The 22795-nt window shown below is 40.6% G+C and overlaps 1 protein-coding gene across 6 annotated transcripts in view; it reads right to left on the bottom strand.

Annotated features, from left to right (window-relative positions):
* Positions 1–2341: 2341 nt before the first annotated feature.
* Positions 2342–22795, bottom strand: part of LOC143283964 (uncharacterized) — a 182162-nt gene continuing 161708 nt past the window's right edge. For all 6 annotated transcript variants that reach the window (XM_076590438.1, XM_076590440.1, XM_076590439.1 and 3 more), the window contains 5 exons: positions 11788–13278; positions 7950–8082; positions 6889–6990; positions 5984–6157; positions 2342–4742 (listed from right to left, as the gene is read on the bottom strand). In XM_076590438.1, the coding sequence (XP_076446553.1) occupies positions 4425–4742; positions 5984–6157; positions 6889–6990; positions 7950–8082; positions 11788–13278 (2218 nt within the window). In that variant the 3' untranslated portion in view covers positions 2342–4424. The remainder of the gene's footprint in view (positions 4743–5983; positions 6158–6888; positions 6991–7949; positions 8083–11787; positions 13279–22795) is intronic.

Below are 22795 nucleotides of genomic sequence, written 5' to 3'. Positions count from 1 at the left end.
TAAAGATGAGCATAAATTTCATCCCAGCCTTCTGGAAATTTTGTGCTAGAAGTTTCCTTTTTTCTGTTGCTTTCGTTGTTTCTGCCTTTTTCTTCCTGTTGTCAGCTTTTCCTGCCTATTTTGTTCCTTTCTTTTTTCTGTAGTCTATTATGAAGCCTCCTGTCTGTGCCGTTTCACCCTTTGGTTGTGATATTGAAGTTGAAGACATGGGATGGTCACTACCTGTCAATTCTGCAGTGTTATTTGACTATGTATTTTTATTTGACTATGTATTTTTGTGTTACTTTGATTTTTTGGGCGGGATAAACTGAGCGAAAAGGTTAAGACCTTAGTTCTGCACAGTCTTACTTGCCTTAAAGGAGCTTAAATGGTTAAAGTAATGTCATGAACTATTGTTCGCCTGTTTTCTTTTTCATGACGTCACAGAGTTTTAAGTGTTTAACATTAAACACAGTTGAAATTTTTCATTTTGTTTGACAGCCCTGATATGGCCCTGTGTGGTCGGCTGGACTGTAAAAAAACAAAACAATGTCCACATCATGTATAATTATCTGTCCAGGTTATTTTTCATTTTCTGGCAAAACATTGATCAATTTCCAAGCAATGTGCTTGGTTTGTGTGCATAAATTTGACTTAAGTTTGTGGAAACATAATTTTCTTATTCGGGTGGTTTTTCCCCTTCAGGTTCTATGGGATCAGTAGACACATTTTGTATTTCTTTTTACCACAACAGATTTCTCTGTGAAATTCAGGCTGCTCTCCTCAGGGAGAGCGCGTCACTATACTACAGCACCACCCATTTTTTTTGTATTTTTTTTCCTGCGTGCAGTTTTATTTATTTTTCCTATCAAAGTGGATTTTTTTCTGCAGAACTTTGCCAGGAACAACCCTTTTGTTGCCGTGGGTTCTTTTACGTGTGCTAAGTGCATGCTGCACATGGGACCTCGGTTTATCGTCTCATCCGAATGACTAGCATCCAGACCACCACTCAAGTTCTAGTGGAGGGGGAGAAAATATCGGCGGATGAGCCGTGATTCGAACCAGCGCACTCAGATTCTCTCACTTCCTTGGTGGACGCGTTACCTCTATGCCATCACTCCACTAAAGCACCTTTTTAGTCCGGTATGGCCCAGTGTGGTGGACCGGGTTATGAGCCACAATGATAAATCAGCCTTCAGGCCTGAGAGATAAATTGCAGTGTTAGTTAAACTGAAAAACTTTCTCAAAAGCCACACCTGTGAGGTGGATGACACTTAGCTGTGTGGTTCTTGGTGGTATTCAAGTGTTAAATTTCAAGCACTTATTTGCAAAGACAGTGAGAATGTTTTTTAAAAGGGGGTGGGGGGGGAGAGTGAGTGAGTGTTGTAGTGTGTGAAGGAACAGCACCTGATGTCTTTGGTTTGTGGTACCCTGTCTCCAGCTACTGCTGAAAAATACAATTAGTGCACAAGATAAAAGACTAGTTTTGGGGGAAGGAATGACCGGGTATCTAACTTATAGTCCTCTCAGTTTTTGTCTTGCTGGCACATGCAATATTGACAAAATGATCCCTTATTGTAGTCATTTCTGGCTCTGGATGGTTCATATGTGATAAAGATATAGATTGATTTTATATCAAATGACATTCAATGTGTTGTGTAGATCAGTCCTGAATTTAAATCACACTGCATGGAACTATTTGTTGTGGATGATCCTCCAACCCTTCCCCCATCAAATGTGCTCTTGTAATACACTGTCCACCCTTATCACAGTTCTTGCAATATGGAGCAGGTGTGAAGGACCGTGAGGTTTAATTTTGTTGCAGTTTCTTCACTGCAAGAGGGTGGGGGGTGGGGGGTGGTGGGACACTGTGATGTAGAATATTGCAGTAGGTGGGGATTCGTGTATTTTAATGGTGCAGAGTTATGGGGTGGGGGTGGGGGCTGTGTGATGTTGGGGTTTACACAATTGTATTGCAAGGGGTGAACAAATGTTCTCTCCCAACATCACACTACCTCCCTGATTGCTGCAATACACTGTCCCCCAACATCACACTACCTCCCTGATTGCTGCAATACACTGTCCCCCAACATCACACTACCTCCCCGATTGCTGCAATACACTGTCCCCCAACATCACACTCCCTCCCTGATTGCTGCAATACACTGTCCCTCTACATCACAAAACCTACCCTACACAACACTGTCATGCAATACACACAACTTAGTGTGTAAATCTTTTATGTGCCCTCAAATCAATTTCATTTATTCATGATACTACTGTCCCATACCCTTGCTCCCAGTACACTGACCTATTTATCAGCACAAGATCTATGCAAGTGATAAAGTTCAAGTCTGGTAACACCATTTTATTATTTAATGAACATGGAAATGCGCTGAGCAGAAAACATGACTGCAGCTAAATTCAGGACACTGCAATATATGAACCACATGGAACTAGTGTTCTCATGACATACCCATTCATTCATGTGAAAATAGAAAGGACAAATGCATGGTTTAACACTTCCACCCTCTATGCATGTTAATATTACTTTGTCTGCGACAGCCCTTTATCAGATCTGCACAATGTAGTATACATCAAATCATTTGAACAAGTCTATCACATCTACTAGAACATCTGCAAAATGTCACCACCACAAAAAATGCTTCGGTATCACAATTATCCCATGAAACAGTCATGTTCTTTGTAAGATGGTAAACACCAACAGTTAATGAAACACTCTTAGAACATTACCAATCCACCAAAAGTTTACACTTTGGTAACTGATCTGATACTGCCAAATTTTGATCGACTTCAAATACTGCACAAAAAATATTCACTTAAATATTCATGAACTAATTCACAGAATGTGGACTGTGTGAAACAAAAATTCAGTAATTCATAGTCTTTCTTAAAAAAAAAAATAAAAAAAAATCCTATCATAATCTTTCAGCTACTTGTTCAGTACTTTTATCTTAAAAGAGGGGAGAGAAGAGTCCAAATTTCAAACCTGAATGTATTTTTACAAAATATGCCCCATAAAAAAAAAAAAAAAAAAAAATGCTTGGTAATGACATAATTTCAAAGTCCAATGAACTTTATTGAGAAAAAAAGAAGATATTCTCAGATATGACTAAGTAATTCTAGTCTTTTTAGCTAATTTACAAATACTTCAGAAATGTATCTCACCTCCCCAAATCTTGTTCGATTCAAGAACTTTAATGAATAATGTCTAATGAAAGTCAAGTTATAAATTATGCTTTTTATTGAAAATTGCATAGCACTGCAACATTTTGAATTTAGGGGTGGGGATTAGGCATCTCATTTGCAAACCTGTGGTTTCATAAGATTTCTCCTCTCTCCTCCAGCTAACCCTTCCACTGATACCTGGAATAAATCTGGAGCACTTCCAAATAGCAATTCCAATCAATCTAATCATTTCACAGCTTTCCCTACATTATTAGTACACTTGTCCTGATGGAAAACAAATTCTGAGACTACACACAATGTGGCATTTACATCCACTGCACTAATTAATCTCTTGATCATCATAGTTTAGAAGTCCCCAATCTCTCATGGACTTGAAAGCTGATGCATTACCCCCCTTTACTCACTGCACAGTGTGGGGCAGTCAGTATAACTGCATGAAAACAAAAATGCAGATGGTAAATGCAAACATGAAGTGAACAGTTACCAATATCAGCAGCTGTCCTTGCAGATCAGCATCATCAAAAATTATGTGATTCATAAATGTGTATACAAAATGTAGATTCCTTTGATGAGATGTTAAAAGATATGCTGATCTGAAATGGCTTTGACATTTGTTCTGTGGCAAATATATATAGGCACCGATGAGGAAAGGCATTTCCTTCATAATAATAAGCAGATACATCCGTCAAGTTCACTTGGAACTTTTGTTCAAAACAGTTTATACTCCCAACATACCACTCTGATCAAGCAGTATATACAAAGGGATGCATAAATGCATATATTATTATTCAAGTTTACATCCCGCCATGTTTCCACTATCACAAGCTTTGCAGGCAATACAAGCACATCACTCTTGGTTTCAGAAATGTCAGTCTGGAACTTCAGCCATTAACCAGTATGTAGCTATTTTATATTCAGTTCATGCAATTTTCTTAAAGCTTGAAAGCACACATTTCCCACACAAATCTTTTAAAGAAACTAATGGCTCTGAACTCTTCATATACATGATATACAGATTTGTTTAGGAATCATCAGTCACATGTTTATTGCAGAAAAGTGGGTGTATGCTCAAACAGCTGTTCAACTTTTCACACATTTACCCAATATTGATCTGTTGTCCAAACATACCCAAGAGAGAACTTTCTGAAGTACACATACATACACACACACACACCTGCCCACCCCCCTTCTCTCCCAGTCCTACACGGAAAACTCCAAAGTGATGGATGATAACATCAAGATGATGGCACTGGTGAAGAGGAAGGCGAGGAGGAGGACTTGGCACCAGCACAGACGTCGCGCTCAGGAATGCTCTTTCTCAGCTCCTGAATCTGCTCCTGACCCAGCGTGATCTTGTCCTCCAGCTCCTGCAGCTCGATGGTCAGCTTGGACTTCATCTTGACGTAGTACACGTAGTCGTTGAGCTCCTCACTGCTCAGTGACTGACGCAGGAAGGCTGATACAGTGTCTGAACGCTTGTTGATGTCATCGTTCAGCTGTTTGGCCTCTGCGTGCTTCGTCTGCAGGCGTTCCCGCTTGGCCAACGTCCTTTTCTGAAAACGCCAAGCAAATTTACGGTTAGGCATGCAGGAAAGGGTTACAGTACATTGTCTGATTAGAAAGCAGGCAAAAATGAAGATGCTTGGCCAATGTCCTTTTCTGAAAATGCCATGCAAATTTATGGTTAGGCATCAAGGAAAGGGTTACAGTACATTGTGCGATTAGAAAGCAGACAACAATGAGGACCTGAGGCATACACTTGTATTTGATATATCTGTAAGCTTTATCTTTGCAAAGTGCTTTAGGATGCTTGAAAGCACTGAATAAAAAAAACAACATACTGTTCTTTTTTTTTAAACAAAGTCCCATATAAAAATGAATCAGTCTTTGTTCAATTTTGAGGAGTACAATATCACTGAAATTACCTTCCATGTTCAGTGATTTAACATGAAAAATATTTTTTCAAATCTACAAGTAATGAAATATACCTGCTCTTGTGTTGCGCTTTGTGTAGGATTTACTCCATATACCTGTGTGTGTGTGTACACATGTGGATTATGGGAGGTGGGTATGAGTGTACAGCTCTGTGCAAATGCAAAATGCATGCATGTCTTATTTGTGGGATATATGTAATGTCTGTGTGTGTGTGCGAGTGCAAGTGTGTTTTAGCAAATGATGCCATATTATGGCTTATATGTCTGTGAGAAGCACATAATATAAGACATGGGATGTGTGTGTGCATGTATGTAACATGGAGGTTGGGGCCTGTGTATGCATGTTAGTCGAGGGTTGGGACAGGGTATCTGTGACTGTGAATTAGTGTGTGTTTTGTATCTTTTTGTGAGTGTGTTTGTGCATGCACCTGTGTGTGGGTGTGTGCAAGTTTGTTGGACACAGCAAAAATATATTATTGTAATTATCTACCTTGTATCTTTTATTTCTATTCTGTTATAACTTTACTTATTTATTTTGTTATTTCATTTTAGTTTATTATATATATATATATATATATATATATATATGTGTGTGTGTGTGGTAAAAGGCCTGATCCACACGTCAGACATCTGTTCCCCCATGCCCTCTCCCCCCTCTTTTTGTATGCAGATGTGTAGCATTATGTTCTGCTTCAACACTTTGAAACTGAAATGAAATGGAGGATATTCACAACACATTCCTGAAACAGATCTTTCTTGAGTTGCTGAAACACCAGGACATGCAGATTATTGATGAATGCTCATAACAATAAGACTATAGATATCTACTTCTCAATTTGTACCAACATCTAGGGCCTCACCTTCACTTCAGGATCAGCATCTTCAGCCAGTGCCTGAACAGCGTTTTCTGCCCGAGCCAGCTGTCCGGAGAGGTTCAGCAGCAGGCGCACGATCTTTTCCAGGTCTGAGATGTAGGTGTGGAACTTGTCTCGTTCATTGCTGTTCTCACATTTAGTGTCCACAGCATCACACACCTAGAACAAAATAAGAGACACAGTTGTTATTTTAAAAAGGACAGATATACAGTAACAATTTTCATTTTGAACTGGACAGATATATAGTAACAATAATGCTGTTTCTCTTACTTAGGCATTAATGGATCAGTTTTGTGTATTCATCACAGGGTTATTTTTGAGTCTATCTGTATTTTGAAGTGCTGAAAGGTTAAAAATTCATATGTTTCTCACATTTTTCATCTCATATGTAAACGTTCACAATTTTTCTGATACAAATGTTTTCCAACAAACACTGGTACTAATGTCACTGCAAGTGGCAAGACAAAATTAAAAGGCTTGAAACATTAGTACTGTAAATCATTTTGAAAATTTTCCGTATATGAAGTTTACATTTATAAAGTGAACACTTCCCTCAGTATTTCCTCTCACAGGATCTAACCCCTTTCTCACAAACAACAGAGACTGTAAAATATAATAATGATGACAATAATAACAATATCTTTTACTTACTTAGCACTCTATCCAGAGAACTGCTGGAAGTGCTTTATGAAATACATGATGTTATATACATAACACATCACATCATTGTTACACATACACACTCAAATGTAGCAAGCAAACTATACACACATAAAGACAATGCACACACACACACATAAACACAGCTTTAAACATACATATAGATACACACCCCCTCCCCCCAAATCACATAAACACACAAATTCCGCCAGTAAATGATAATAACTCACTCGTCTGCCCAGGTCCTCAATCTCTTGGATCTCTTCCTGAAGTCCTTTCCTCTCCTCCTTCAGTAAGTCCAGCTTTCTCATCAGTTTCTCTATCAGCTCCTCCTGTAAGTCACCACACACATTAGCTGTCAGGCTGACACAGACACTTACCATAGATTTGCACACACGTGTACAGCACATTACCAGAATAAAATAGGTATGTGATACCTGGTCACAGTGAAATATATAGTCAAACACTCAGACAGAACTGTGCATCAAGATTTTGGCATACACTTTTTAAAATCTTACATTTTTTCAGTGATCAGACACGGGCATATAACTCAAAGGTCCAATAACACTTTGACCATCTTCAATGCATGACTTTTAATTTTTCTCTCTAGATTTTGAGAAATGTGAAATGTTGATAATTAGGAACTAAAACTTCAAGGATGTTTTTGAGCTACTGGGTGGCCCAGTTCTAACTAAAACAAATATGACACAAAGACAAACTTAGTAATAATCTAATCAGGACAATATTTAAAGATAAGTAAACTGCTTACCATGACAAATGTTGACTACGACTTACTAATATTCCTATTAAAACAAACATAACACTAAGTAATATTCTATTTATATTTGCCCAGACAGGTGGTGGTGGTTTTTTTTTTAATTTATTTTTTTTTTTTTATTAAACAACTTAGCACTTAGCAAGCCCTGTTATGTGAAATCTGAATTAAAAATTACCTAGTTTGTTATCTGTGTAAATGACTAATAAGCAGAAAAAAGTGCTGGTATGAAGAGAAGAGGGGATGCCATACCCACAGTGTAAACAATTACTTTGGGGTTCATTAAAACATATAAACTTCAAAGTGAATAGCATCTTGTTGATAATGATTTAAATGCACCATTTGTCACAGTTTGTTCAATGCACACAACCTGAACCAGGTCATCCTGTTGTTACATGAACACCCCTCTTCATGTCCTCTTGTTAGCTTTTCACCTCATCATATTCTCACTTATTTTGGAGTGCTGAATAACCAGATTTGGAGTGCTAAATAACCAAGTGTCCTCGATGAGCTGACCTTCTGCTTGATGAGGGCCTCACTGTCGTGGATATTCCTGGTGAGGTCAGAGGACGTCTCCTCCTTCTTCCTCCATTCCATCTCCAACACTGCCTTGGGGGGTGACACAAAGTACTCTTTGGGTAAGGAGTTCCTGCAAGTAGCAATGTTCAGTAAGTAATCCATCAAAAAAACATATTTCTCTTCATCTGAAAACTGCCTCTACTCATAACTTATAGTCTCATTTTGTCTCGAAACACCAGATCTAACTTGTCAGAAATCAAGTCCTGACAGCAAAGTATTCTACACTTTTACTGGAGTTACTCATCTCATGTTCTCTGTTTTCACATTTCTTCTCTCTCTCTCTCTCTCTCTATATATATATATATATATGAATGCAGTTGTAATGAAGTTGCTAATCTCAAAATTGAACTGTTTAACATTTTCTTCTTTACATATAAATACAAACTTTTTTTTGGATGCAACTAACCTCCTTTGCAACCCAGAATTCTAACAAACATAATCTTGTCACTGTTCACATGCACCGAATGAAACCTTACTGCTATCACCAATGCATATTTTATACAGATATTATCTTGGCATTTATATATATATATATATATATATATATGTGTGTGGGGTGGGGGGAGGGGGGGCAGGTTCCCCTCTGCTGTCCTTATTCAGCCAATGGGATAAAAGGTCAAAAGCAACTAAAATAATGTATCTCACATGACAATAATTGTCCACCTAAATTCCAATCCCTGTGAAGCAAAGGGTGGGAAAGGGGAAAAGTTGAGGAGGTTTCTATATAATGTACAGTGCACTTTAGGAAAAACTGCTCAGAGTGGCAACATTCTTTTGTTATGAAAGTTAAGTTTATTCTGTGACTGGAAAAAACCTTAACATTCATGTCATTATGAAAATTTACATTAAATTGACTCAGTTGTGAAAACTACCGATCTTGGAAGTGCAGACTTTGTTTTCCAATTGATAATAATACTACTAAAATAAAATGCAGGCTTATATAGCGCAGTACCCCCATCTCAAATGGGGCTCACCACGCTTTACAATAAAATCAATAATTAAAAACAACAATAAAACAAGCTTGAGTGTTTCAGTTGTTTTTATGGTCTCCAATGCAAATAAATGTTACCCTGACCCTTTTCTCTGTGTACAGGTTGACCAGATAAAATTTTCTGTGTGAAGCAGTGTGTGCAGGGCAAGAAAGAGGGGTGGAGGAGGTATTGAGCAGAGTTGGCAGGTGGGGTTCTTGGAAAAGAAATGGTGGGAAAGAAAACAGTTGGGTGTTGTACAACATTTCAACAGATAAACAGTAAACAAGCTCGACAGGAGATAAAATGGAAGTGGAAAGAATGCCATTTAACATTAAGTACAAACTCTACAAAGTGAATTATCTCAGGGTCTGTCCTTAACCCCTGCCCGAGGAGGGGGCAAAAGCCTTTAAGTTTTATTTTTTACACAATCTTTTGGCTCTGGAGTCTGTGATGACACCTTTTTTTTCTCTCAGTTTAACATGGAAGAAAAAAACAAACAAGCTCTCCATTCCTGTGCCTAAACGGCCTATCTTTTAACTTCTGTGAGTAATGAAATGTTGAAAGTAGACTGATAAGCCATCGAAAAAAGAAAGCAAGGAGGAAAGAAAGAAGGGAGGGGGGGGGGGGGGAGAAAGATGGTGTGGAGAGTTCTAGATGTTGAGGTTTACATGGAACAACTGGGAGGATGGGTGGTGGAGGGAGATCCGGGTTGGGGGAGATAATGTAAACATGCTACAAAATGGCCCACTATCCACAAGCATTTATAGTTTCTTTCTTTGTGATTTTATATATCTGATGTAAAAACAAGTGCTGTAAATGAACAGTATCAACGCTAAACAATTTCACCTGTTCATTCACATTGTTCTGTAATTATAGTGTTCTGTGGTCACTAAAAGTAATAACTGTACAAATACAAAAACAATATGTTGCATATATTTCATCATTTTTGTTGTTGTTTCAAAAATATATTTGAACTTGTTGTTTTAAAAATATATTTGAACTATCAAACTGGTTTGAAGTGAAGTGTGACAAATCTCAGGCCAGATCCCTCTACTGACCATCTATCACTTGGCACAGCTCATAATAATTAACATTTATGTTCAATCACAAACACCTGACAATACATCCCTGATAAGACTACCTTTTAGAAACCATTCATTATACAACCCCCTTCCCATCACACTTGCCTTGTCCCCCCAAATGAACATGAACTCTGCTGCAACATTCCACGACCACCACACCCCACCTTTCCACCCCTGTAAAACTCGAATTAATAGTCTGCAGGTCACTGGGCCATTGTAGTGCTTTGCTCCATTTTATGACTACATAACTTTATAAATATAGGGTAAAATAATGAATTTTTCTCCATTTTATGACTCCAGGAAATTCATAAACATTGGGTAAGATGAAAATAAGATATTTTCTCACTTTGCCAAATACAAGAAGAGACTCAATCAATCCCATACATTTCAGACTTAAAAATTTAAATTTTTTTTTTTAAACTCAAACTAATTCAGATGAGACAATAAAATGAGGTCCCGTGTGCAGCATACACTTAGCACACGTAAAAGAACCCACAGCAAAAAAAGGGTTGTTCCTGGCAAAATTCTGTAGAAAAATCCACTTCGATAGGAAAAATAAATAAAACTGCACACAGGAAAAAATACAAAAGAAAAGGGTGGCGCTCTCAGTGTAGCGACGCGCTCTCCCTGGAGAGAGCAGCCTGAATTTCACGCAGGGAAATATGTTGTGACAAAAAAGAAATGAAACTGAAATAACAAAAAAAGGAACAGCTGGATTCTCCTTAACACCTTTGCACATAATGTCCATCCAATGCTGAAACTGATCTGCTATGCTTCCAAACATACACACTTTAAAAAGTGAACTTTTACCATGGACACAAAACAGACCACTCTCTAATTAAGACAATAGAAACTGGGGTAAAAGCCTTCACTGGGATAACAGGCTTCTGATTTTCTCTCCCTTCTTTATGTGCCCGTTTCCACGCACCTAATGATTCTGCAGTCCGTGTGTGTGTGTGTGTGTGTGTGTGTGTGTGCGCGCGCCTGTGGGAGAGGAGGAGGAAAACACTGTATGGCTCAACCAATTTCATGCTTTAAGACAAGATGGGGACCAGTGTGGGTTGTGGCAGTTAAACCAATGTGCACAAGTTTACAGCAGTTACCCAATGTCAAAATGCATTTCCCTCCAACGCAATTTCTTTTTCTTCCAAAGCATGAGCAGGTTCTGCTGCCAAAAGTCTGTACGAAATGGGGTATCACATGCTACAAAAAAAAAACCCAACCCCCACTCCTCCAAAACAGTAGTGGAGAATAGATTAGGGCTGGATGGGGTGTGGGGGTGGGGGATGTTGTTCTACACAAAGTTTGCTATTTTGAGAACCATCATGATGTTCAGATATAGCTTTGCACACAGCAGTATTTCATCCTCTGTTTTCTTGTTTACTCTCTGGGCCTGTCTCTGAGAAATCTATTTCAGAATGTGTTTGTGTGTATACTGTCTGTGTGTGCACATGGTATATCTATACATATCTATAAATTCATGTCGTTATTATTACAAGTACAACCCATACTTTAAAATATCTTTATCTTCTTTTTCTTTCTGAACACTATTTTAACAATAAAAATAATGAATTTATTTAAAACTTGGGAAACGATGCATAAAATATACCCCGATCTTTGCTCTATCAACACTTAATTTTTACAACCATCACATCTCACTCAAAAGCGAAACCTTTCTCTGCCCTAAAAATCCTAACATGTGCTGTGATTTCCATGGGTTACCTTTTATGTGCCTGGTCTTCAGGTGACAGTGCTGGCCCTGTGGGCGAGTGCCCCTGTTGCTGTGCCTGTCGCCGAGCAGCATCCCCTGACCCGTGCGACTGGTGTCTGCGCACACTGACTGGAGTCTTCACCTCCATGTTGCTGGGGCCGGAAAACAGGCCGTCCATGTACTTCATCCTCTTCTTGGAGGCGTCTGTGCTCAACACGTCAGACAGCTTCTTCTCACTCTCGGCCACTTCCCTGGCCAGCTCCTTGGCCCGCAGGTCACACTCCAGCTCCTCCTGGGATGGCTGGCGGCCGTGGCTGACCATGACTGCACCCTGCTGCAAGGAGGCTTCCTTCTGAACGTCTTCCACTGAAGCCAGGAAATTCCCTTCTGACTTGCGTCTGGGAGAAGTCATGTTGACGATGTTTGAAGGAATCTGTGCAGCTGGGGCACTTTCGCGGCGGTTGTAGGGGGAAGAAGAGGACCGTGGACGTTCTGTGGGACTCTGGGGCGAATGTCGGACATGTCCTGGCAGAGCTCTACTGTCTGACACTGTAGGGGACTCTTCACAATATCTCTGATCATACTTTGGCTCAGCCGATGGCTGTGACATCTCCGCCTGCCTTGTACGCTCTGAATATGCACGTGGGCGTGTGTTAGAAATTTGCGTAGAAGGATCTTGCGCTGGCAGTGCAGGAGATCCTGAGTGGGGTCTTTCTCTGGCCTGGTAAGAGTCTGTTAGCACCGCTGAACGAGGATTTGGCACACGATTGCTGCTGCTACTGTCACTGACTGACTGTGGTTTGAAGCTGTCCCCACCAGAACGCTGTGCAGCCTGGAAGGATGAGGTGCTGGGCCAACGCTGGCTTGCAGCGGTCGTGGAGTTGGCAGTGTGCTGTGGGGAAGCCGTAGAGACGGGAGTGGAAGACGAAGATGCAGAGGAGAAGGAACTCTTTCGCTCCAAACTGCTGATACGTTCTTTGACAGACTGAGACTGCTCTGGTGACATGCCTCTTTCATTTCTTGCTGGTGACACACTTTTCTCATGTCTTGCACTGTTGCCGGGCATTTGTCCAGCATGGAATGGTCGTGCAGTGAAAGTCTTACTGTCCCCTGCCCCTCCTGCTGCAGACTGGCCCTGCGGCTGGGACTGGTGGGAGAGAGATTGGGGTCCACCAAACGTCTTCACTGTGCCCTGCACAGGGCCACTGTCTGCCCTGAAGGCAGGAACACTTCCACCATCAGGTGTCCCCGGAGGTCCGCCAAAACCACTGCTGCTGACACCCATGCCTGGCTGTGGGTCGGATCTTCTTTTGGCTTGCAGCTGGGAGTCACTGTTCCAGTTCTGACCGCCCAGCTTGTGGTCGCTGAACACTGCCTGGGTGGGGGAGGGAGGAGGCTGGCTGTCAGGTCGCACAACAGCGGCAGCAGAGGCAGAGCGCTGGTAATTGCCAACCTGTCGACTGCCACGGTTCCTGTGGGCCCCATAGGAGTTATCTGCAAACCTGCAACACAAATGTCACCAATTACATGAAATTCTTTCTGCACAAATTTGACAAGTGATGTCATAAATTGTGTGTGTATGTGCGTGTGTGTGTGTGTGCATGCATGTTTTGTGAGAAACATGCAACGATTTCATTCAAGCTGATATGTACTAATATGTATGGTTGTAAGATTTAACTAATTATAAGTATGCTAAATATGAAGATATTAGTAAAAAAATTATTTTCTTAATGTAAGGATATTTATATATCATATCTTCAGCAATTAAACTGTTCAAACTGATTTCTGGAATTTATGCCATTTCAGACACGTAAAAGAACCACCTAAAAAGAAAAGGACAAAAAAAGTCATGATTAAATACTACAATGATAACCATGACATTTTCACATTGCCACTGAAAGCACAGTGAACAACTATGCTCATAAAAAGCCACCTACTGCTAAAGTCTTACTCACATCCAATTTCAACATGGAAGTTACCTTTAGAGTACCAAAAATAATGCAGCCTCTTTTCCCATCTCAAAAAAACTACTGATAATTTCATTTATTTCATTAGTGTGTTAATCAGCTTTCATCTTTAAAGGTAAAAGTTACCTTTAGAGAACCAAAAATAATACAGCCTCTATTCCTTTTCCCATCTCAAGAATCTACTGATAATTTCATTTATTTTGTTAGTATGTTAATCAACTTTCATCTTTAAAGGTAAAACTATTTCACTTTCACCGTTTTAGCGTTGCCAGATACCTGGTCTAATTTTACAGCCAACAGTCTGTCTTGTTCAGATGAATGTTGTTTTGTCTAAACACCCATGAAACATACCGATATGCTAGACCCTACTCTGCAACAGATACACTTACAGTTATAGGCAGTCATGCATCACTACCTTTTTTTTTTTTTTTTTTTTTTAAGTTGCTGAAAGCTGGTTTTGCCATCAAGCATAAAGCTGTAAATGTCAGCACTGCACAAAAATACACAGGCAGAGAATTGCAACACCCAACTTCCCAAGACAGATAACTGCAATCTGTTCTGTCTCTTCAACTATTCTCCCCCATCCCCTCAGCAGGCAGTCAACCAGTGTGTGAAGGAGGGGAGGGGATGTGGAGAGGGGAGGTGGGGGGTCGGGGAGGGGGGGGGAGAAAGAAAGGTAAGATGGACAGGGAACTGGGTTGTTCCTGACTGTTGGAATGGTGTGTGTCTTTTCCCCTCCAAAGCGGTATCAGCTTACAAGTCAAAACACTTGTGTGTTTCTATTTTCGCTGAACATGACAACAGCCAATAAGTTCAAAACACATGTATTTCTGAACAACATTCTGTAGCAAATGCAGCATTGCCTCACTTTTCTGTCATAGTTTTTACACACCTACACACACACACCCATCTGACATTCAAACCTCATTTTGTCACACAAGAATAATATTCTTTCCCCATGTGCATACACACACACACGTCATACATGTGTGTGTGTGTGTGGGGGGGGGGGGGATACTCATCTGCACTTGGTAAACTTGGTGAGTGATGAGCTGTAAGTACAGCAGGTATTTACACTGGTGGACTGGAGCAAAGTTTTCCGGATGGTACTTCAGAAATGAAGTTAATGCTTGTTGGGATCTCTCTCTCTCTCCCTCTCTCTCTCACACCGAGATTGAGTATGCACACTGGAGAAGGGAGGCTGAAGAGGAGGAGGGAGGTTTAACACTAAAACAAACACTTCTTTTTGTAAAGAGGCTGACAAAAGCACACCAGTGAAAAACTGAACAAAACAACAAGCAAAAGAAGTATAGTAGTGTAGTGTTTCAAGCAAACAGGACTGGGGAAAAAAAACAACCCACGATGCTATTTTTGAACATCTCCATGATCTATGGTGGAGGAGGGGGGGATGGGAGGGGGGAGACAAGAAAGCCCTCAGACACGCCACACACACTGAGACATGCCACACACACAAACAGAAAAAGGTTCACAAAGATGAATGATGGGGTAACACGGTCAAGCCATACTCAAGATATTGAAACTCTTATCTGTCCATCGTTGTCAAAAAATTCGCTTCAGCTCAATTGTGATATGACCTGCCATTTTAGTTCATCCTTTGGTTAAATATTGGGTGATGGGTATAAAATAATTTACGACTGATCACGTCCTTTAGGCTCTACTGGTTTATTCATGACATGTCCATTCTTGCTTTTCCTGTCTTTTTTTTTCTTTTTGTTCATTCATTCATGAATTAATGTTGCGAATTACACTATAACTAAATAAGTACAACACTATAGAATGATCTTGGTTTCAGTACAGTAAATTACATGTCTACAGTAAACTATCAAACATTTTCAAATAAGATCCCACAGATATCACCTTCAATCTGTTTGAACCAGTTGTACTCCAGTACAGAAGCGAAAACAACAACAAGAGTAAAAACTAGACTTTAACACAATCATATGATATTCTCTCTGTTCCTCAATGTCATCTCCCCCCCCCCCCCCATCTCCCCTTAGTTCTATTCAATAACAATGTCATCACTCTTCATACTCTAAATAAATGGGGGTGTATGTGATTGTTGACGGTCTGTCCGCCCTCTCACCTTTACCTCAATCGGTCTGTCCGAGTCATTTACATTCATCTGCAAACCATCAGTACACACACACACACACACAACACACACACAGCAACATCAATTTTAGGTCTGTCTTTGTGAAAAGTCTTGTTTACCACAGTCGCAGGAGAAGTCCCACAAGGACAGAGAAAGAGAAATTCTTCATCTTGACTTTTTTCAAACAGGACTGGAAAAACAAGATTAAATAAACGGCTGCCATGCTGGAGTTGGAGGTATGATGAAAAGGTACTGCAACTAGAATTGCCCTGGAGAAGTGTACAATTAGGACTTTAGTATTAGCTCATGTGATTATTATTCTTAAACTTCTTTTTTCCCCCTTTTTTTCTATAATTGTTTTGATATAATGCCTCCATGGACACATTTGATAAATCATAATTATTTTAGTTTCTAGTTTAAGCAAGAGGTATTTCTTTTTTTTTTTTTAATATGGTTTATTTTTCCAGTCTAGTGTAACAATCTTGCCACCTAGCTCTTCAGAAATTCTGCAGGGGAGAAGTGATAAAGAGAGAACTGGATGCAGACGATCATGTTGTAGAGCCAGAAATGACAGCCCAGGTGGTACCAGCTGATTGACATGATACCAGTGGCACCAAAGTGTTGGAGGTCTACTGACTGTACCCCAGGGACAGGTGGCAGACTTAAGGGGCCTTGCTATGCAACGAGACCAGCAGCAGACTCAAGTTTTTACTGAATAAAAGAGTTCTGACATGATAGTTTGGATCTTCCTCTTTAATAATATAAGGACAACACTTGCAGGCAAAAAAATTAAAGAAAGAAATGGGTTGCAGGATAGCAGCCTGAATAACACAGAGATATCTGTTGTGAGAAAGAGTGATGCAATGCACTGATACATAAACTTTGTAAGATTATGTAATTTTTTTCCCTTCATGTGTGTGTGTGTGTGTGTGTGTGTGTGTGTGTCCAGCCCCACCATGCTTGCATGCTACAAAGACATGCTTGAATGTAAACGCCGTCTTAAAATAGTTATCAAACTGCCATTCTATCACTATTAACAATGGCATTATTCCAGCATGACACCACACTGTGGTTCAGAAAAAAGATACATTATTTATCTTACCATGTGATACTGAAAATGGATAAATACACCTTAAGTATCTCAACCTTTGGCAAAAGCATTCCTTTTTTTAAATTTAATATTTTTAATGTCTTGAGACAGGAAGTGTCAGGTCAACAGTCTGATCTCTCTCTTGGGCAAGATAGTTTTCAAGAACTGCATTCATAAACACACAACATTTTCCATTTTATGAGTCACCATATGGTTATGAACACACACACAAACACACATTCTGATGAATCAGTTGAATAGATGAATGATTCATTCAAATATTATATCCTAAATCCTGATGGAACAATGGGAAGTGGACAAAACAAATGGTATGTGACTATGTCCATGTTGTTTGGAGTGAGAACTTCAGCAAGGGAAGAGAACAAAAGCTAGAATATGAGCAGAGGGCAGTGAGTAAGAAAAAACTGCAAACTACTCCGGTACTGAAGAGGATGAAAAAAAAAAATGTGGTTAGGATTACATGTGTTGAAAAAACAAAACAAAAAACCAAACCAAAAACCAAAAAACAAAACAGGTCACGATCAAGATTGATACGTCGCAGGGGCCAATATGGCATTCGTCACAACGCATTTGGGCGAGCGCATGAAAAAAGAAAAAAACAAAACAAAAGAAGAGTGGTAGATAAGAAGAGGAGTAATGAAAAAGGTGTGAGAGTTGAGAAGCAAGAGATAAGAATGTAGCTAATTTGGAACTGACGCAGCAATCTGTGCTTCACATGGTAACCAGCACAAATCAAATCCTGCCTGAAGCAGGCCACTCGGTACAAGCAGGGACCAACTGTCTGGCCTGTCAGGGGAAGGCTGGAGGCTACAGGCCGCGGGCTGTCTATCCCCTGCCCTACACCCATTACCAACTGATCTCCACCGTCTTGTCAACCACTGACAGTGCAATCAGCCAGCGTTTCGTCAGTCCGTCTCTTCCATGGCGCTGAGACCGTGAGGAAGAGGGTGATGAGCAAGTCAACGAGTCTGTCAGTATGTGCATGCCTTAATATGGGCGTAACAATTAATGCTAACCCCTTCCTGTTACGTGTGACATATGCACCAGCTCCCAAAGTATTATTCACACATAAGGCTTTAAGTTCCCGATGCCTCAGCCAGGACCAAAACTCGGCTGAATGTGGTCACAGTTCTTCAACTAAGCGGTATTCGCACAAAACTGAATTCAAACTGAAGGCAATTGCAAGAGCGACAAAAACCATAAATATAAAAGTTCACATACCACTTGGCTGAGAATAAAGAGAAGATACAGAGGGCACTGGACGATTAGCTTTACACATGCGCGAAAAACAAGTGATCTTTCTGAGGTCAGTAGGAAAGATGTTACTATGAATGACTCGTGCCGTGTGTAGAATCATGAACACCAGCTACAAAAATCGTCTCAAGGGAGAAAAACAAATCCAATAAAAATCATGTTGTTGTGCATGAAATTAACTTCCGGTGAAAGCAAACGGGTATCTATTCGCAGGGGGGGGGGAGAGAGAGAGAAAAGAGTTTTGCCCGTGATCTTGCAACCTCCGTAACACACGGAGTTTAACTCTGACAACTCCTCATCATATCAAGACTTAATTTGTAGCAACGGATCATCTCAATTTTGCCAAATCTGGAAGACAGATCTCAATTGATTAATGAATCAAAAACGGTGTTTGATTGGATAGCAACAAAACCAGAGCGAACTGCCATGGTCATGACAGACACACAACTCAACTCCATACACTCCAATTACACAAAAAGATAGAACACACACACACACACACACCTCGATCCCCATTCAACGGACGTGACAGGAACCAGACCTTTATCGGAACTACAACAAAACTGAGAAGATGAACGATGTGGGTAACTTACTTGAGTCCCCAACGCTGACATGCATACATCACAACCACGGGGTTGGGACATGGACGTCAAGCAAGGGGGAACGGTCGTTTGCAGCAATGCTGTATCACTCTGTAATTCCGTCCACTCAGATGGCTTCAGATGTTTACTCAAAGAATGATTCTTGGCAATTTCGACGTCAGTGTATGCTGGTATCCAATTTGCGACATGTAGACTGTATCTGAGGGCAATGATTCTCGTGTTACATACACGTGGCGTTCTGCACTTTTGTCAGTCATCACATCTTTCCATATGTAGTGTATTTTCACTTCATCTTTGGCGACACATGACCCCTTTTCATAGCTAGTATTCTTTTCTTGGGAGTCATTTTTCATCACTTTTTCCCCACTGTCGATTTTCATATTTAATTATGGCTTCTGTTACCCATTTTCAATTCAATACTATGTTAACAGGTGTCTTTTTTCACAATAATAATTATAATAATAAAAAGAAATTACTCAAACTTTCCGCGTACAAAGTTTATTTTCAGTTGGCAGTATGTATATGAGTTTTCCAGCATCCTCCCTCGATCTTTCGTTGCCAGTTACTAAAAACTCATCATCTCTCCATTTAGTTCCCAACTTTGTTTCATTGCCGTTACAGCATTAACGTCTGGCATTTCCATCCACACTGTCGACCAGCATCTCTTCACACTCCAGCCTAAAAGCAAACAAGCCACGGCGCCATATTTCATCTCTTGCCGCCTGTCGCACGACAACCTGTTCATCATTTTTTTGGCAGGCTACACACTTTTAAATATAATTTGCATCCTCGTCAAAGTTTCCAAATCAGTCAATGTTTTCATCATTAGCAGTTCTGAGTCCGAGACGTCGAGGCAGGACTGGCTCACCCAGGTTTCTGGCAGCATTGTGAGGCCGTGTCTGTCAGCGCTCACCCGTTTCTCGCACACAATATATATATACCGGCATTATCTTCCTCTGGCGGCGGTGCCAACAGCTTTGCAGACAAACAATCAGATCACGTTTCCACGTTTAACAGATGTATTGCTCAGATACGTATCGAAAACATTATTTCCACTGCTATGCATTAATTCGAAAAGAACAACAGCGAAAACAAACATAATTAAACGGGGTGAAAATCTGGAACCTCTTTAAACATATCTGTCACGATCACTGATCCACAATATAAACATTCTCGCGCAGTTCGTCTGATATCGTGTGCCACGTTCACTGTTCCAGCTGTGATTCATTAGCCAGCACATCACTGTTCTGATTAAATTGTGCAGTGCATTTCTGGACACTTCATCACAACGAATGCAAGCCTATATAATCATTTAGTTCGGCATCATAAGTTGCGACAATTCCATTCACCACGCGTGTCACAGTTTAAACTTCCGTTACTTTCAGTTTCATATTCAGTTATTTCCACACACTGTCTGGGATAATGACGATATACAAAAAAGATAACTGACACCGACAACCTTTCACAGTCAGTGGTGTCAATCTTTCACAGTCAGTTAATTAAGGTGCTGGTGTAGATCTGTAAGCGCCCGCTTCACAATCCTCGTTACTCAGTCTACAAACCTGTCTGATGCTTCTTTCAACAGCTAATCCGCTCCGACAACACAGTCGTCTTTCCAGTGTAAAAAACAACAACAACAAAAAAACAACAACAAAACAAAACAAACAAAAAACCCCTTTAACAGTGAGCACTGAGCTTCCTTCTTTATGGCCAGACACGAGTTCAAACGAATCGTTTTCTCTGCGAAGGGGAGTGTTTCTCTCATACACGCGCGATGAAACAAACACAGCTGTTTAGAAGGCACGATCGAGCGGACAGGACTTCTTTCTAACTGGTGTTAAAAAAGAAAGGCATCATTTATTGGGAATAAAGTTGGCCTCTGACCTACAACAAAGGGTTACTGGGGGTTGTGGAAAGTGCAGGTAAAGAAAGGAGAAGTGGTCATGAAGGGTGAAGGGGGGTCGTGGCGACGAAACCAGAATGGATCCAACAAGCCACCGCTCCCTTCGCCTCCAGCTCTGGTATGGCTCTGTGGAGTCGGCTTGGCTTTAATCAACAAGTTTAATGCCCCCACACCCCCTCCCTTGCCACCTCCCCAAAGAGAGAGAGAGAGAGTGTGTGTGTGTGTGTGTGTGCTCAGTGCTCAGGCGCGCGCGCGCGTTTAGAGGGCCACGTGAGGGGATGATAAAAGGGACGCGTACATGTGATTCCAGATTTGTGTGTAGAAGGAGGGTGTGTGTGGGGGGGAGTATACACACACACACATATATATATCAGTGATGTTTGTTTCGTTGTCCAATTCGGCTGAAACAGCCTGCCTGCCCTGTCAAGTGCCCAATGTTTGGTCACGGTGCTCCAGGCGGAGAGAGGGAACGTGTTCATCCATTCAGCGTACTGGCGGTTTTCATCTCGCCGGAGTGGGCGGAAAGCCAAACATATATATATATATATATATATATATATATAGATGATTCAACCTCCAGACTCCGCCTGAGCACACCTGCACCCCAACAGACCCTAACCCTCGCCTCCTACACCCATCCTCGCCCCCAAAGCACTCTCACTCTGTCCTGTCTGTCTCTCCCTGAGATCAAAACTCTTTCCTGTGTCTCCCCCCCGTGAGTTTGGAAAGTTCTTGTGTTTGCTTTGATGTCACACGCTATCTTAACATATATCGCGTCCCAAACGGGAAACAAAAAAGCAACGGATGAATTCCCCAGTTTCTTATCCCTTTTGTTCCGAGGTCCGTACGCAGACAACAGCCGCTAAGTCTTTCGGTAGTGGAAAAAACAGCATTGTGAACATCAAAATAGAATCAACCAACCAACCCGACATAACGGCATCAGCAATTGTGAACTTGGAACCAATGGTAGGTTTAAATTTCGTGTCATTGCTTAAAATTGCATGTATTTGTCTATTTTTTAGGAGTTGAAAAGTCACTGTTGAAAAGTCTTTTGTTCACGCACCTGGCCTCCTTAACAATTTGGTTACAATAAAACACAGTTATTTTCGAGAAATATTTTGTTTGCGGTAGATGTTTTAAAGGAGGAATAAAAACATAGGAGAACCGTGTAATGTTGCATAATTGGAAACGCGTAGTATCCGAAATATCTATTAATTTTATTCAAGGCTCTCCGGATGACACAACATTTTTAAGGCTTTATCAAATAAGAGCGTTGTCAAATTGTTCAAATAATCATTATACAGTGATCTGACTCACGAGAGCTACCGAGCGGTTTCAACATTCATATAACATTACTTCATTTACCACTGTGCACTGTGCTTGGTCTCAAGAGTATCACGTGTTACAAAACTGTCATATTTCAAAGTTCTGTTTTTGTTGTTTTTTTTTTTTTTTTAATCTCCCCTCTTAATGCAGAGCCACACTGACCTGACTTATCACCTGTCCATACTGTCTGAATACTTCAAAGACCAGTATTATCTTCGTTCAGTAAAAGCAAAATCCATTTTACAAACAAGATTCGTTCAGTCAAGGCAAATTACGTGCTTTACACAACCGGTCATAGAGCTTTTTACATACAAACTCACACACACACACACAGAGGTCATGAAGGAGAAGAGATGGAGGATCATTTGTTAGGTCATGGCCTCCCCTGCGTTAGGTCACTAACTACTGTTCGTGTTGGCTTTAGCTTTATTTCCCACGAGCTTTCTTCCCACGAACAGAAATGACGAAGGAAAACTAGAGACGACACGTCATAACACAGAATTTGCTGAGGCCTCCCGGTTAATCTCACGATCACGGATACTGTGACTGTCAGATACTGGCATAAAGGAAGGATTGTAGTCACTCTAACCATACGCTTCCGGTCCAGTGAAAACATGCACTTGAAAAAAACAAAAAACAAAAACAAAACAAAATAAAAACAAAAAACCTACGGGAAAAAAAGGACAAAAAAAGGTGGTAGTGGGGGGTGAGGGGGTGTCACTGAATGACTCACTCCACCGAAG

The sequence above is a fragment of the Babylonia areolata genome, chromosome 7, assembly GCF_041734735.1.
Source record: "Babylonia areolata isolate BAREFJ2019XMU chromosome 7, ASM4173473v1, whole genome shotgun sequence".
NCBI lineage: Eukaryota > Metazoa > Mollusca > Gastropoda > Neogastropoda > Buccinidae > Babylonia > Babylonia areolata.
The sequence above is the reverse complement of the archived record's forward strand: the minus strand, read 5'-3'. Positions and strand labels throughout refer to the sequence as shown.